Source organism: Rhinoraja longicauda, chromosome 3, assembly GCF_053455715.1.
Source record: "Rhinoraja longicauda isolate Sanriku21f chromosome 3, sRhiLon1.1, whole genome shotgun sequence".
In the NCBI taxonomy this organism is placed as follows: domain Eukaryota; kingdom Metazoa; phylum Chordata; class Chondrichthyes; order Rajiformes; family Arhynchobatidae; genus Rhinoraja; species Rhinoraja longicauda.
The window spans coordinates 68,938,697-68,957,351 of NC_135955.1; the positions used below are offsets into that span (position 1 = coordinate 68,938,697).

General features: G+C 41.8%; 1 protein-coding gene across 3 annotated transcripts in view; it reads left to right on the forward strand.

Moving 5' to 3' along the window:
- Nucleotides 1–18,655, forward strand: part of trim36 (tripartite motif containing 36) — a 98,284-nt gene that overhangs the window by 68,116 nt on the left and 11,513 nt on the right. For all 3 annotated transcript variants that reach the window (XM_078396327.1, XM_078396328.1, XM_078396329.1), the window contains one exon: nucleotides 11,911–12,204. In XM_078396327.1, the coding sequence (XP_078252453.1) occupies nucleotides 11,911–12,204 (294 nt within the window). The remainder of the gene's footprint in view (nucleotides 1–11,910; nucleotides 12,205–18,655) is intronic.

The window sequence follows — 18,655 nt, forward strand, 5'->3', positions numbered from 1 at the left end:
TTGGTTACAATTAGAAAACTCACAAAAGCTGACCCAATATCTGAATCAAACCCAAAATGCTTTTTCTCCAAAGGCCCTGATTGATAGCAGCTGTGATGATAAAACCAATAGCAGGCTTCAGCTTTGTGAATTATCTATAGCTCCCACATTCCATCACTTGTAATGGATTAAAACTAAAACTAATGCATGCTTGAAGAGGAAATGTAAAATGTATTTACATAGGGCACCATATTGCTGTGGCATTATTAGGAATGTCAGAGAAAATATTTTTTTAATCTATTACCTATTTGTAATTTTTTTAGGTAATGTATTTTTGAAGCTTTAATTATGTGATTTTCTGCTGTGACAGGGAAATTGCCATTTAATGCCATCAATTCCCAACACAATGCCCCATCGTCAAGTCATTCTTCCTGGTTCCTGGTTCACAACAATATTCTGTTACTCCCACACCCATTTTATAGAGAAACTGCTCCACATCCATTTACACTTCCTCACAGAGAACGGCCCTTCAATTAAAGCAGAAAATGCTGGAAACACTGAGTGGGGAGAGAAATAGTGTTAATTTTTACGGTTGATAACCCTTCATCGATTGAAAACATTAACCTTTTCTTATTCCATAAAGGTTGCCTAACCTGCGTGTTTCCGCATTTTCTGTTTTTATTTCAGATTTCCAGCATCTGCAGTATTTCATTTCCCTTCATCTCCAACCTTTCCATTTGGTACTTGAATTCTCTTTAGTTCTTGCCCCCCTTTGCTTGAAAATGACACCATCTCACACTGTTCAATGGTGAGCCTGACTGTAGAAGCTTTATTCATCAAACACGTGACGTGATGTCTGAAGAAGGGTCTCGACCTGAAATGTCACCCATTCCTTCTCTCCAGAGATGCTGCCTGTCCCGCTGAGTTACTCCAGCATTTTGCGTCTACCTTCAACACCTGACAGCTTTTGGATGTTTGCATTTAACTTTGCATCTGGCCTTGTCTGATGTCACTGTGTGAACCGTCTCATGAACAGCACTAAGTGCCATTGGCATCACTGTTGTTTTGACAGGAAATTTCGTGTCAAAGCTTTTCAGTCAAAGATTGGGAGCGATTCTTCAAATGGATTTTAATTCAGCTTTGTGCTTTATTCCACAATATAGTCATGTGGGAGACCATTACACTAAATGATTTACCACCAGTGTGTATCATCTATACACAGGGGCTCAGTTTCAGCTTCAGTCTATTGATTCAAATGGAATCTGATCTCATTCAGCAGTATTGAATCCACTCATTGCCATAGTATCTGACCCAGTGTCATTGGTTTGATTAGGACGATGCTGATGAGGACAGAATTTGTTCCATCACTGCAATCCATCCTCCTAATTATTTAGGTTCCTCATTACTTCAAAACAAACAACTCAAAGTTTTTTTATTGTGGTATAACTCTGATGATAATCAATTACTCTGGTGTATTTAAGTTCGGAAATGTTCCATATTCCGCACGAAAACCCAATGACAATGGAACTTGGACACCAATTGTGGAATACTTTTATTACCATGTGGAGATGTGAAGATTGAAAATACAATATCTGATGGTACAGCCCCAAACATTGTGATCCTGACAGCCATTGACTGGACTCTTTACCATACTACAATAATCTAACTTTCTCTAACTTCTCGGGATGGGTTCTAACCTGGATATCCTCTGCACCAGATTGGAAGCAGCAAATCAGAAAGACATCCTTTTAGTGGACTGGCCAGTGCATTTCATGCAAATGACAAAGCTGTGTGCCTTTTAGCCAACACATGGCAAGTCTCTGTTCTATTGCCTTTGGCGGCTCTGATCTTCCCAACATCTCGTAGAGTGGCTCAACAATTCTTTCTATTACAGAATATACTACTGCATGTTGAACTGCTTTTGCCACCAAACTGTTCACTCTATTAACCTATGTCCAAACTCCAGCAAACCCTGGAGTGTCATCCAAGGTTTGCAATGTCTTCTGTTTGTCAGCAAACTCATATCAGTAACTTTGTTCCTGTATCCAAATGGCTTCTTTAACTTGAAAAGAGAGGATGTCCTATCCTCAGATCCACAGGTCCCGATCCCTCCATTGAAACCATTACATATTTAGCCATCACATTTCTTTTTGTCCACCAATATAATGGTTAGTTTCATCTGATAGTTCGTCACATAAGACTGGAGAAAGGAGACTGTTGGAGAGGAAGCCGTGGTATTTCTGACAGTCTCATTAGTTAATGTGATGCCAAATCATTTTTGAATTTAAAATTATCTATGTGAATTAATTCCCCATTCCCTTTGGCATTCGAACATTATGAGTGAAGACTAAGCTTGACTCATGTGAAATTGAGGCTAACAGTGGAAAATATTCAAAGCAAGCTATATTGGCATGACAGTCCCCTACGTTCGTTATCAATTCTTATTTCCATTTTAACATTGGAAATGGTCAATATGGACTTGCCTTACTCTTAACTGTAGCCACCTAACCGCAGTGATGATGTAGAGCCACCATGAGACCGAGAATGGAACTACACCAGTGTAATGCACACCATTTTTGTGGGAAGGGCCAGTTTGACATCTAAATCCCTCCTGAGGGCCACTCACACGATTACCACCTGAGAGCGCCTTGTCATTGTCACCACGTTTTGTAAATGGACTCCTTGTGGAGTGCAGAGATGGGACACTAACCATCCACCTATTCCCCAGGGGAAATCTGGGAGCTAATCCTGCTGCATTTTAGAACGCCAGGTGCTCAACAACTCCATTTGTCTCTCTGCGAGTTGGTAATTGCCTATCAGCATGTTACAGCTCATTTGAAGTAATGAAGACTAAATGATTTTTAGCATTTTTAATTATTTAGAATAATAGAGTCATACAGTGTGGAAACAGGCCTTTCGGCCCAACTTGCCCACACCGGCCAACATTCCCCATCTACACTAGTCCCACCTGCCTGTGTTTGGCTAATTTCCCTCTAAACCTGTCCTATCCATGTACCTGTCTAAATATTTCTTAAATATTGTGATAGTAACTGCCTCAACTACCTCCTCCAACAGCTCATTCCATACACCCACCACCCTTTGTATAAAAATGTTACCCCTCATGTATTTATTAAATCATTCCCCCCTCACCTTAAACATACGTCCTCTGGTTCTCGATTCCCCTACTCTGGATAAAGGGGTGAACATATCCTATCTATTAGTCTCATGATCTTGTACACCTCCATAAGAACACCCCTCATCCTCCTGCGTTCCAAGAAATAAAGTCCTGGCCTGCTCAACCTCTCCCTATAGGTCAGGCCCTCGAGTCCTGGCAAATTTGTTTAATATTTTAATTTTAATAAAGTTATAGAGCTACACAGCACGGAAACAGGCCCTTCAGCCCAACTTACTCATGCGTCCCATCTACACTAGTCCCACATGCTCACTTTTGGCTCATATCCATCTAATCCTTTCCTGTTCATGAATCTGCCTAAATGTCTTTTGATATTTATATCTTTTTTAATAGTTTGATTATTTTTTAATATGTTTAAATATTATTCAGTATTTGTGAATGGCAAAGACATTCACAGACATTCAGTGGTTTTGATAGTCACTAAGCCAGAGGACATGGCTTACACCATACTTCTGTTACGACTGTTGAAGTATTCCAATGGGTGTCAGGGGTAATGGGAAGAAGGCAGGAGAATGGGGTGAGGAGGGAGAGATAGATCACCCATGATTGAATGGCGGAATAGACATAATGGGCCGAATGGCCTAATTCTGCTCCTATCACTTATCATCTTATAGAAACATAGAAAATAGGTGCAGGAGTAGGCCATTCGGCCTTTTGAGCCAACGCAGCATTCAATATGATCATGGCTGACCATCCAAAATCAGTACCCCGTTCCTGCTTTCTCCCCATATCCCTTGATTCCGTTAGCCCTCAGAGCTATATCTAACTCTTAAGACCTTAAGGGGACCAAATCTCAGTCAAAATAAAAGGTTTATCAAAGGAGAGCCTGAAGTGGAGTTGCTCTTTCTGCTCTGACATGGTTCACACGCTGCCCAACCCACTGCAGGTAGCTGGCTGGCAGGGTTGCCCAAGCTTCTCTGCATCAGGTATAAGTCAAGTCAAGTCAAGTTTATTTGTCACATACACATACAAGATGTGCAGTAAAATGAAAGGTCATCCACAGTCCAGCAATAGAGCAATAAAAATAAACAATTTCACATACAATCACAAACCACACAAAACAAAAACAAAAATTTAAAAATTAAATTAAAAAAACAGCAGGGCTCAGACTGCAGTCCAAGCCAGATCTCCTTTCCAAATGTTATTGAAAACAAATGCAACAAATAACTATGTTGAGGCAAGCACTACGAATCATACAACATAACATATGAGACACCACAAAATATTATATGCTGCACAACAGTGTACAGTTATATTATTTTTGCACCACAGCTTCACCGCCATGTAGAATAAATGATAATGCTGGAAGCCCTGAAAGAGAAACTAAAAAGCATGAAATACTCAAAACAGGTCAGATCACATCTGTGTGGAATAGAAGCAGAGTTAAACATGTCAGGTCAAAGATCTTTCTCAGAACTGGGAAGGAGACAAAATAAGTTTGTGAAGTTGCAGGGAGGGTGGGAGAGGAGGGATGTCTGTGATAGGGTAAAACTGGATGGACTGGAGAGAAGGAAGCTAAGAGATGATCTGCTGGAGGTAAAGAACATTGTGAGCCGTAGAGAGTAGAGAGTCAAAATCTATTTCCCATGGTGGAGTTATAATAAACAAGAGGACATAGATTTTGGGTGACAGGAAGGTGCTTGAAAGGGGATCTGAAAGTTTGGTTTTTCAAACTGAGAGCAGTGGCTGACTGGAATGCACTGCCAGGGGATGGATTGGAATCAGATCCAATTTCTACATTTAGAGAAATCTAATCATGTACTTCAATTGGCAAGGCATAGAAGGATACCAACCTAATGCACGTAAATTGGATTATACAGACTGGAAAAAAGTCAGCTTCGATGTGGTGGGCTGAACAGCCTGTTTTTGATCTGTACAACGCTATGACTATAATGCTTAGTTGCTCAATGTATAGAGACATATTTAGTTTAGTTTAGAGATACAGCACGGAAACAGCCCCTTCGGCCCACCTAGTCCGCACCGACCAACGATCTCTGCACATTAACACTATCCTACATACACTAGGGACAATTTTACATTTATACATTTATACCAAGCCAATTAACCTACAAATCTGTACATCTTTGCAATGTGGGAGGAAACCGAAGATCTTGGAGCAAACCCACGCAGGTCATGGGAAGAACGTACAAACAAGCACCCTTAGTCAGGATCGAACCCGTGTCTCTGGCGCTGTAAGGCAGTAGCTCTACCGCTATGCCACAGTGTTAGAAGATATTTGAGATGGGGCCTGGGAGTGACCTCATGATTCCTCATACCCACAGGTAGCAAATCAACAGATAAAAAGGAATGAGTACAGTCCGTTTGATTAATTTTCACAGAAAACTTCACAGAGAAGATTTCTGAACTTTTCAACAACCTACGCTCTAGTAAACATTTATTATTGACTTGAAAAATCTTTGGGTAACCATAACACAGATAATGTATGAAGAAAGCAGAAAAATAAACTGACTTGAGATGGACTTGTCTCTGTATAAATGAATCATTTCACAGATGATTCAGCTTACAGTTGGCTCTACAATTCTTCTCGTGAAGTGCTTCCTCATGGCATGCTGGATTAGGAAATTTAGTCCATTATACCTGTGAAAGCTGCCAATCTCCATGATGTTGGCTTGCCCTGGGTTGAATCCATTCTTGCTGCGAGCTTGGTTAAACAATAATGCATCTGTGTTTGAGAGCAGTGGAATAAATGTTATCATGTTAGTTCCATTGTTACTGGCAAAGACTCCAGCTGTCTGTAGGCAGCTTAATGGCTAGCTTCACTTACTTCTAATAGATCAATAACTGCATTAAGAGTAATGATAAATTAGGCTTTTAGGCCAGATTCAGTCTCCATGGAAATGGCTGCTGCTGAGGCAGGATGTTACTAAACTGCACTTTGTGCCTTTGGAGCTGGAGTTCAGGAACTGTGTGGCCTTTAAATAATATATCGATTCTACAAAAAAATTAAATATTAAAGTTCTGTTCTTAGATGCACTTAAAGTCCACTGGTAGTTTCTGAGTTCCTCACGTTTTATTTGATATTCAAATAGTAGCAACTTCCTTCCGGTTGTAAAATTAAATTTCAAAGTCCAAAAGCCTCTCATGACTGATCGACTAGATTTGTTGCCAAAGTACCCTTGTGCATAGTTGGAAGATGATATGAAGGTTAGTTTATGAAACATTGCAGTCTGGCTAATATTTAGTTCGAAGGCAGAAAGCCATAGACCCAAAAAGTTAGTCCCATTTCCCCCTCCACGTGCCCCTGACCTGCTGAGTATTTTGATTATTTGCTGTTTTTGGGGAGAAAGCAGGAACGGGCTACTGATTTTGGATGATCAGTCATGATCATATTGAATGGCGGGGGAAGAGCCAAATGGCCTACTCCTGCAACTATTTTCTATGTTTCTACGTTTTATTGAAATCTCTGGCATCCTTTATCTACTATTATATAATAAAACTCTTGTTTGACAATAGACAATAGACAATAGGTGCAGGAGTAGGCCATTCAGCCCTTCGAGCCAGCACCGCCATTCAATGCGATCATGGCTGATCACTCTCAATCAGTACCCCATTCCTGCCTTCTCCCCATACCCCCTCACTCCGCTATCCTTAAGAGCTCTATCCAGCTCTCTCTTGAAAGCATCCACAAACTGGCCTCCACTGCCTTCTGAGGCAGAGAATCCCACACCTTCATCACTCTCTGACTGAAAAAGTTCTTCCTCATCTCCGTTCTAAATGGCCTACCCCTTATTCTTAAACTGTGGCCCCTTGTTCTGGACTCCCCCAACATTGGGAACATGTTTCCTGCCTCTAACGTGTCCAATCCCCTAATTATCTTATATGTTTCAATAAGATCCCCCCTCATCCTTCTAAATTCCAGTGTATACAAGCCCAATCGCTCCAGCCTTTCAACATACGACAGTCCCGCCATTCCGGGAATTAACCTAGTGAACCTACGCTGCACGCCCTCCATAGCAAGAATATCCTTCCTCAAACTTGGAGAACAAAACTGCACACAGTACTCCAGGTGTGGTCTCACCAGGGCCCGGTACAACTGTAGAAGGACCTCTTTGTTCCTATACTCAACTCCTCTTGTTACGAAGGCCAACATTCCATTGGCTTTCTTCACTGCCTGCTGTACCTGCATGCTTCCTTTCATTGACTGATGCACTAGGACACTCAGATCTCGTTGAACTCCCCCTCCTCCTAACTTGACACCATTCAGATAATAATCTGCCTTTCTATTCTTACTTCCAAAGTGAATAACCTCACACTTATCTACATTAAACTGCATCTGCCATGTATCCGCCCACTCACACAACCTGTCCAAGTCACCCTGCAGCCTTATTGCATCTTCCTCACAATTCACACTACCCCCCAGCTTAGTATCATCTGCAAATTTGCTAATGGTACTTTTAATCCCTTCGTCTAAGTCATTAATGTTTGGCCGTTTGTTCCTGAACTACAGCAAAAACGGTACACGATAGTGTGACAATTTTAGTCCCACCTTACCCACTGTCGTCCCGTGGTCCTATGGAAGAAGTTTAATTGAAATCGGTTATATTTTTAAAGTTAATCCCATTTTAAAGTTTAAAAAAACGCACATTGGGGCCCCATTGATCTGACACTTACGTGAGATGGCCGCATCATCCGCGCGTACGCGAAGCAAACGCGTCCATGCCTGCGCAGTTGGGGCCCGTTGAGCAGGGCTCGGCCGCCTGTCTCTTGGGGGCGGGAGAGCCAGGCCCGGTGCCGGGGGTCACAGCCAGAGCCTGGGCCTGGACGTGACCGGGTAACCGCGAGCCTGAGTTGGGCCAAGGAGAAAGGCGGCGGCAGTAACAGCAGTGGCGGTGAGGCCGGGCATTGGTAGAGATGGAGGCCGAGGCCTGGGCCTGGCGCTGGGCCGGCCCTTGGCTCCCCCAACCCCCCTCCTCCCCCCGGCCGGCTTAACGCCTTCCCCACGCCGTCCAGAGGCTCAGCAACAATGGGAGAACCGCCCCTGTCTACCACTGAACATCCCCGCACCGGGACGGGACAGGACTCTCCCCCACCCCCCCTCCCCCCCACCCCCGCTCCACCAATGGTGGCCACCCGGGCCGGGAGGCGGGTTGCTACGGGAACTGCGGGTTGCTCCCGGGAGGGGGGGGCGGGAGAGGGTGGTAGGGAGGGGAGAGGGAGAGGGGGGTATGGAGGGAGGGGGGAGGGTGGGGGGAGTGCAAGTGGGCACCTGCCCCATATATTTATGCCTGCTCACAAGATTTTTGATGGTGGTTACATTACAAGTTATCATTATCTCAATAGTGGCCCCTACAGTGGATCCACACCCTACATTAACTCACAAGCCTTTCTACAATTGTCCTGTTTGGGTTAATGTTTACCTCTGGTGATCCTTAACCTAATCTTAGCTTTGTCCAGTGCCGTATTCACTCGTGGGAATGTAGGATGACTCAGATTTATTGATCAGGGTAGCAACATTATCAACAGGCACATGTCTGGTAAATGGCTGGGTTTGGTGCGATTCTCATTCAGTAGATACTTTTTTAAAAAATCAGATAGTTTCTAGAGGTGTGATGTTTTTTCTTCTCCCAACCCGTTAAAATCCATGAGGCAACACATTACAAATAAACAATCAAAGTTGAGACCTCTGTGTCAGAATAGATTATTACTGCACCATTCAGTAAATGTGCCCACTGAAATGTTGGCACTGACTGAAGGAAGCTCTTTGTGTCCCATTTGTTAACCTTGAGCACTAATTTATCTTCTTAAACTAGTTACATTTGTGCTGTCTGATGAATACTAATGTGCATTTTGCAAGCTACAGGTCTCTCTAATGGAATTTGCTTTTATTTAGTTCATACAATCCAGATTTTAAATCTTGCCATTTTACAAATTGCTTTTCCAATTTAATATTAATGAAATCAACAATACTGGACGCTATGCAACTTCAAACAGAATGTTTCAAGAAGTTTTAATTACCTTCAGTCAATTTATTGGATTACTTCTTACATTTGTGTCTAACAGCAAATCTAATTAGAGCCCATAGTTAAGAAAAGAGAATTGCATTATTGATTTGTATTCCCATACATGAGTCTGAAGAAGGTTCCTGACCTGAAACGTTGCCTATCCATGTTCTCCAGAGATGCTGCCTGACCCACTGAGTTACTCCAGTACTTCGCGTTTTTTTTGTAAATCAGTTCTGCAGTTCCCTGTGGCTCTCTTGTATTATTGATTATTAGGAACATTGTATATACATATATGTATATTTTAGATAGAACAAAACACAGTACCACACAGGCAGTCCCCTTGGCTCCACTGTTTATCCAGGTTTATCCATATTGCATACAGCTAATGCCCATTAATCCAGGCAACATCCTGGTAAACTTCAGCACCCTCTCCAAATCCTCCATATCCTTCCTGTAGCGTAGGTTCACTAGATTAATTCCCGGAATGGCGGGACTGTCGTATGTCGAAAGGCTGGAGCGATTGGGCTTGTATACACTGGAATTTTGAAAGGATGAGGGGGGATCTTATTGAAACATATAAGATAATTAGGGGATTGGACACATTAGAGGCAGGAAACATGTTCCCAATGTTGGGGGAGTCCAGAACAAGGGGCCACAGTTTAAGAATAAGGGGTAGGCCATTTAGAACGGAGATGAGGAAGAACTTTTTCAGTCAGAGAGTGGTGAAGGTGTGGAATTCTCTGCCTCAGAAGGCAGTGGAGGCCAGTTCGTTGGATGCTTTCAAGAGAGAGCTGGATAGAGCTCTTAAGTATAGCGGAGTGAGGGGGTATGGGGAGAAGGCAGGAACGGGGTACTGATTGAGAGTGATCAGCCATGATCGCATTGAATGGTGGTGCTGGCTCGAAGGGCTGAATGGCCTACTCCTGCACCTATTGTCTATTGTCCATTGTCTATTGTAATGTAATGACCAGAATTGTACACAATGCTCCAAATGCAACCTCATGAACTTCCCTTATTTTATCTTGAACACCCTGCCTGATGGTGAGGATGCCTTATGCCTTCTTTACCACCCTGTTCACTTGTGTGGCTAGTTTCAGAGAGCTATGGACTTGTATTCCAAAATCACTGTGTAAATCAGTGCTCCTCAGGGTTCTGTCATTCACTGTATACTTTTGTCTAACTCCGAAAGTGCAATACACCATACAATGTCTGGATTAACCTCTGTCTGCAATTTTTCTAGCCATATCTCCAACTGGTTACATTTTGCAGATAACCTTCCTCACTGCAATTTTTTTGTGTTGTCTGCAAACGTACTAATCACCCCATCTACATTTTCATCCAAATCATTTATATATATCAGAAACAAAAAGGTTTACTCCATGTAGAATATCACTGGCCACGATCCTCCAGACAAAATAACACCCCTTCATTATCATCCTCTGTCTTCTATGGCCACTCTAATTTAGAATCCAGAGTACCATCTCCATAGTTCCCACGTGCCTTAATCTTCTTAATCAGCCGACCATGAGAGAGTTTGTAAAAACGTTTACTAATGTCCCTGTTTAGCAACGTCTATTGCCATACCCACATAATCTTCAACACCTCCTCAATAAACTCAATCAAGTTTGTAAGACATAGATAGATAGAGCTCTTAAGGATAGCGGAGTCAGGGGGTATGGGGAGAAGGCAGGAACGGGGTACTGATTGAGAATGATCAGCCATGATCACATTGAATGGTGGTGCTGGCTCGAAGGGCCGAATGGCCTACTCCTGCACCTATTGTCTATTGTCTATTGACCTCCCCTGCACAAAGCCACACTGACTATCCCTAAAAGGTTCATGCTTTTTGAGATGTGAGTAGATCCTATTCCTGAGATTCTCTCCAATAATCTCCCTACCATTCATTTAAGGCTCACCGGGCTATCATTTCTATTTAATAATTCTCTGAGATGTAGCTGGCACTGGCAAGATAGAGTCATAGAGTGATACAGTGTGGAAACAGATCCTTCGGCCCAACTTGCCCACACGGCCAACATGTCCCAGCTACACTAGTTGCACCTGCCTGCACTTGGTCCATATCCCTCCAAGCCTGTCCTATCCATGTACCTGTCTAACTGTTTCTTAAATGTTGGGATAGTCCCAGCCTCAACTACCTCCTCTGACAGCTTGTTCCATACACCCACCACCCTTTGTGTGAAAAAGTTACCCCTCAGATTCCTATTAAATCTTTTCCCCTTGAACCTATGTCCTCTTGTCCTCGATTCCCCTACTCTGGGAAGAGATTCTGTGCATTACCCGATCTATTCCTCTCATGATTTTATACACCTCTGTATGATCGCCCCGTATCCTCCTGCACTCCAAGGAATAGAGACCCAGTCTACTCAACCTCTCCCTATAGCTCAGACCCTCTAGTCCTGGCAAGATCAGCATTTATTGTCCATTCCTCATTGGCCTTCACAAGTTGGTGGTGAGCTACCGACTTGAACCATTGCAGTCCTTCAGGGGAGGGTACTCCTACAATATTGTTGGGGAAGAGGTTCCAGAATTTAAATCCAGCAGCAATGAAGGAATAGCCATATATATCCAAGGAGAACATGGTTGCGTGGTCTTCCTAAGCATTTGCAGCCCAAGTTCTTCTTGATAGCAGATGTTTGGGTTTAGGAGGTACTGACGGAGTAATATGGGTGAGTTATGATAATGCAACCATTATGGTGAAGCAATTATTGTCATGGAGTAAACGATACATGGAATAATAACTCATGCCTAATGTTCCAGTTCCAACTGCACCGATTATTGACCAGAAGCAGTGCCGGCTGTATGACGAAGGAATCATCTGTTGGCAGCAGCCCGGAGGCACCCCTCCTGCCGACCACTATAAACTCGAGTACAGGAAACTTGACCAAGGTGGAGACTCTGTCTGGCAGTCTACCGAGGACGTGAGTGGAACAAGTAAAGTCATCTCCAACCTCGACACCAACAGCAGCTACCTCTTCAGAGTGAAGGGGTGTAAGAATTCTAATTACAGTGACTACAGCAAGGAAGTCACATTCCGTACACCACTTGCTCCAAGTAAGTCCCTTGGGAGAATAAATTGTGTCATCGTTTGAATCTGTTAAATGATAAATAATTATAAAATTGATCATCTTCTGTGGAGCTGATAATTTTAAGGTGGAAAATCCAACAAATGATAAATAATAACAAAAATTTTCAACAGTTTAGCTAAAAAAATTGGAGATTGTATTGTTTTGAATTTTATAGCTGCTGATAAGTTTCTTTCAATATGTTCCCATTTTAGATTATTCTCCTCTTCTCATTGGAAAAACAGTTTCTAGAAAATAATGTGAACAGTATCACCATGAATATATTGCACCTATTTTTTCTTGCAAAATGTAATAAAAAGGAACTGCTGATGCTGGTTTATCCCAAAGATGGACACAAAATGCTGGAGTAACTCAACGGGTCAGGCTGCATCTCTGCAGAAAATGAATAGGTGATCTTTCGGGTCGGGACCTGTCTTCAGACTTCTTCAGTCTTGACCCGAAACATCACCTATGCATTTTCTACAGAGATGCCGCCTGACCCGTTGAGTTACTTCAGCATTTTATGTCTATCTTTTTCTAATAAATGCCTCTGAGGTGAATTTTATTTCAGGTTTATGTCTGTGCAAGTTTTGGAATTTGGATAAAAAACTTAATCTGAGTCATCGTTCTTCCATCAGTTGTCTTGCCTGGGAAATGACACTCTTGGAGCATGAGGCTTGGTGGATGTCTCTGAGTTAGCAGGTGAGCCACACGTCCGTCAGTGTGGTGAGCAACAACTAGAATGAATAAATATTTAGAGACATCTGTTCCACTGCTAGCTGAGCATTGGTTCAGTGGGTGTTCCTGTTCTGAGTCAGAAGGGAAGATTCAGATGCTTGCTTGCACAATCCTAGAAGGTGCCACTGGTTCCGAATATTGTGATGATATTCTCCCCAATGTTGGTGCATGTATGCCTTCTTTTCCATGCACCTACATTTATGCATTATGCATCTGTTTAACCTTGAATGCAATTCATTGAAAGGAAAAAAAAACTAATAAATGGCTTAAAACCAGTGTATCCCACGTCACAACTCAATCAATCTTTGTTATTAAAAACAGAAGCTGCGGGGACAGTTAACAGGTAGACAGCAACTGTGAAAAGGGAAAAAAGTTAACATTTCTGTTCTGAAGAAGGTCTTTGACCTGAAATGTTAACTTTGTTTCTTTTTCCACAGTTGTTGCCTGTCCTGCTGAGTGTTTCAGTATTTTTGTTTTTTTTTAAATTTTCAGATTTGCAGTATCTGAGTTTTTTTTAAATTTACAACTGTTCCTAATGTTTTAATCCTGGATAGTCTATTACAAATTTTCAAATGAAGAGCGATTAATTTATAACTAAGAATGACATTGTAGAATTCTCAGATGTACCTAGCATAAACACCATTTGGTACATTGGCCTTCATAAGCCAGAGTATTGAGTATAGACGTTGGGAGGTCATGTTGCAGTTGTGTAAGACGTTGATGAGGCCACATTTAGAGTATCGTGTTCAGTTCTGGGCACCATGTTATAGGAAAGATGTTGCTAGGACTAAGCTATAGGCAGAGGTTGAGTAAACTGGGACTCTATTCCTTGGAGTGCAGGAGGATGAGGGGTGATCTTATAGAGGTGTATAAGATCATGGGAGGAATAGATCGAGTAGATGCACAGAATCTCTTGCCCAGAGTAGATGAATTGAGGACCAGAGGACATGTTTAAGGTGAAGGGGCAAAGATTTAATAGAAATCTGAGGGGTAACCTTTTCACACATAGGGTCGTGGATGTATGGAACAAGCTGCCGGAGGAGGTAGTTGTGACAGGGACTATCCCAACATTTAAGAAACAGGGTTAGACAGGTACATGGATTGGACAGGTTTGGAGGGATATGGACCAAATGCTGGCAGGTGGGACTAGTGTAGCTGGGATGTGTTGGCCGATGCGGGCAAATTGGGCCGAAGGGCCTGTTTCCATTCTGTACCACCCTGTACGTCTTTGGGGTGGGGGAGGAAACCAAAGATCTCGGAGAAACGCCATACTGTGACGGGGAGAACGTACAAACTCCGTACAGATAGCATTCATAGTCGGGATCGAACCTGGGTTTCCAGCGTTGCAAGCACTGTTAGGCAGTATTCTACCGTGTGCCACCGTGCCGCCCGTTTTTTTTTTCTCACACAAATTCCATAGAACTAATTATTATTTCCTATCTCAAAACGTTTGGTAGTGACTTTGGAAATTCCGCACAGTAGTATTTCCATTACCCGAACTGCCATGATGCGGGTTTGCACTGTGTTAGATCAGCCATCATATGCAACCAAAAGCAGACTGCATGCTTAAACAGAAACTAAACAGAAATAACTATTTGTGCATGTGAAGAATGGATTTCAATCATATTTGTTCAAAATAGTCTGGTTTCACATGTAAAATATCCCCACTGTGTGTTCATCCAAGCATAATGTGTAATCTAATTCATAAATAAATAAATAGATTCCTTTATTCGTCCCACAACGGGGAAATTTGCAGGGTTTTAGCAGCAAAGTGGATAGCAAAAATAAATAAGCATTCATTAAAAAATATATTAATGGTAATTATCATTATTTACTGGTCTGCTGGGAGCAGTACTGGTTGTGCAGTCTGACGGCAGCAGGAAAGAAGGACTTTCGATATCCCTCCTTCACATACTTGGGGTGAAGAAGTCTGTCACTGAAGGAGCTGCTCAGCGCAGTGACAGTGTCCTGCATGGGGTGGGAGTCGTCGTCCAGCAGTGATGATAGCTTTGCCGTCATCTTCCTCTCTCCCACCGCCTACACTGAGTCGAGGGGGCATCCCAGGACAGAGCTGGCCTTCTTGATCAGTTTATCAAATCTCTTCCTGTCAGCAGTTGAGATGCTGCTGCTCCAGCAGACCACTCCATAGAAAATGGCTGATGTCACCACAGTGTCCAAGAAGGTCCTCAGGAGTGCAAAGAGAACTGGGCATTGCATGTTACGGATCCTGTCAGTAATGGTCTTTGGTTGATCTAACTGGAAGAACATTGGATTGACATGTGATGAAACAAAGAATTTCACTGGGACTTGTCACATGTGACAATGAAGTATTCAATTCAATTCAACTGCTTCTACACATTCCCTGCATTCGTCCTTCACTTTTATTTTTTAGTTCTCCACAATTTTCCCTCCAGATTATCATGTGAGAATATAAATTTGGATTGGGACTGTACTTTCAATTGTCCTTGGTTTAACTTCTCTTCATAGTATGTAGTTAACACTTTCACTGTCATTAAAACTTGCAAATTTGTTCCTGATAAAAAGAGAAGATATATTTGCCACTGAAATTAAATAGTGCATATTATCTAGTTGTAAATATGATTTGTTAAAATCGCGACAATTTGTTGCTAATGAAAAATATTTATTATGCTTAAATGAATTTAACTTTGTTTGTGAAATGTTGCCTTCATTTTGAAGTACAGAAGAAATCCACTTATCCCATTGTGTTTGGCTAGGTCTTTGTAATAGAAATTCAGCACTGACCCCAGTATTCAACCCTCTCTCCATTAACACAGTGCCATCCCTTGTTTCAAATGTTTATCCACTGAATCCTTAAGTGCCAAATGCTCTCCATCTCAACAATCTGTGAGAAATCGTCAGTCTGCCAATGGTGGAATTTCACAGCCCCTTCCATCACTTTCTTAAAGTCAGTTCTAAACTGAAAAGAAAATCTGTATTAAATATTCTCTTTGATTTTCTTTGCTCCAGTCCCATTGATTCTCATAGCCATAGACTTTCATCCTTACAGAAAATAGCCCTATCTTTCAATCAGAAATTTAATAACTATCACAGTATCTTCAATGTTTGGAATATTCTCAGTGATGCTTGAATGAGTCAGTTTGGTTGAAACACAGAGTTTGATGAGCAGGAAGATTAGTAAGAAAGTGATATTGAATCTTATTTGAACAGCATTAATGAATAGTGCGTGTTTTGGTTCTTTCCTGTTAGCTTCCATTGCCCTAATGGTTATTCATGTCAGTGGTGACTATTTTACCATGCAAGTCAACATAATAGAGTTAGATTGTGTCTTTTCCTGATTTTCACAAATGCCAGTTAGGTTTAGGTTTTGGTTTATTATTGTCACATGTACCACAGGACAATGAAACATTTAGTTTTGGATGTTATCCAATCAAATCAGATAATACTATGCATAGATACGATCAAGCAAAACTCAAATGCAATAGGTGGAGTATAAAGAGTGATGCAGAGAGCAGAATATAGTTCTTGGCATTGTAACGTGAGAGATTAGATAGTGGTGAGAAACTGGAACCTTGGACAACTTTTCCACTTAGAGTCATAGAGCCATAGAGTGATACAGTGTGGAATCAGGCCCTTCAGTCCAACTCGCCCACACCAGCCAATATGTCCCAGCTACACTAGTCCCACCTGCTTGCGCTTGGTCCATATCCCTCCAAACGTCCTATCCATGTACCTGTTTAACTATTTCTTAAACATTGGGATAGTCCCAGACTCAACTACCTCCTCTGGAAGCTTGTTCCATACACCCACCTCCCTTTATGTGAAAAAGTTACCCCTCAGATACCTTTTCCCCCCCCATCACCTTGAACCTATGTCCTCTGGTCCTTCCATGATAGAAATTCATGTTTAAGGTAGAGTGAGAATTAGCCACCTGTCAAAGATTTTCCAGCTGTTTTGAGGGATGGTATGTTCTATCACTGACTCTTCCCTCCATCCAAACTCCACCCCATCACCCACAGGACTGCCATTTGGGTTTGAAGGGCTTTGTGTAGGGCTTTGTAGCCGAAAAGCAGACTGGCTTCTTCTAGCTAGCTCCCGTTGTGAGAATACATGGGGGCGGACTTTTTTAATACCTCTACAACAAGTAAAAAAGGTATCTCCCTGCTGAGCAGTATTTTTGCTGTTATAAAATGGAATGATGTTTCCAATTTATTCCACAGTTACCTGCAAGAAGTGCAACTATATTCAGTAGACTATGAAATTTATTTCATGATTAAAAGGGAAGGAAAAACCAGCTATTATAGTGTTGCAATTATCTGACTGCAAGATCTAACACAATATGGCCAGCTTCGGAAGGTATCAAAACCTTCCATGACTTGTTCAGCAGTCGAATTCCATGAGTGGGAAATATTTACTGCTTGCTGTATTGCTGTGGGTGTGTTATATCACAAGTGTAGTATGAATTCTGGAATGTTAATTGATTTATGTCCCACAATGACGATTGCACGCTCAGTTAAAATTGGGGTCAGGGTTAGTGTAAGTTTGTTATACGTGTACTGATATTCAGTATGGAAATAGTGCTCTATCTTTGCAAAAGGCAGTAACAGGCTGGATTTCTGCTTTTAATTCCAGTTTGGTTTGGAAGGCAAAAGGAAATGTTGTCACACTGTTAGTTGGCGTTCCTGGGAGTTGGGCAGCTGTGTAGAATAGTGGTCCTGTAGCTATTTCATATAAAACAACGGTGAATATAACGATTTATATTTCATGAGCATGGCATACGACAAATTGAACAGAAAATAACATATTAACATCTAGAAAGTATTTGTCAAAGTCACAGAGGTTCTTTATGGAAAGTATGTAGACAGAAGCTGAAATGTCTGTTTACTTTTCAAGGATTTCTTTTTACTTTCACTAATCAATAACAAGAGGCATAATGGAGCAAACATATACGGACCATCACAGCAGAAGTGGGTCACTTCAGCTCCACGCCCCTGAGTTAATGGCCTCTGCATTCACTGTGTGACGCTGATATAACCTGAATCCACAGCCACTGGTGGGCAACAGCCCAGGAATTACTCGAGGGGAACAATAGCCTGCTTGTTTTCCCTTTCTGAGAAACATCTTCTGATTTTAGAAAAAATTGCAGGTTTGTTTATGTAGATTTGTTTCTAGCTTTTTTGTTTTTAAAGTTTGTGTTTATTTTAATAACTTTTCAAATTCACTCTAATTTTCTTTGTGCCTTTTTTTATTCACAATGCTTGCAAATCTCATTGTGTTCCTCACCTGGCCTTTCACTCTGAGCTTCTAGATTATTTTTTTCTTATCCTTTACCCTGCCATGTGTCATTTACTGGATGAGGACAATCTGCATTCAGACCTGTCATTAATACTGCCTGTAATAAATACTGTCATTCAGAAAGGAGAATTTAAACCTATATCACAATATAACGTTTCAGAGAGCTGTTCACCTGACATCAATTTTACTATGGTACTTAAATTTTTGCAGATTTTTAACTTCTATCCCATATTAATGCATTTTAAGCCACCTTAGGTATGGTGCGGCACAGTGGCGCAGCAGTAGAGTTGCTGCCTTACAGCGCTTACAGGGCCAGAAACCCATGTTCGAACCCGACTACGGATGCTGTCTGTACAGAGTTTGTACGTTCTCCTCATGACCACGTGGGTTTTTACCGAGATCTTCGGTTTCCTCCCACACTCCAAAGA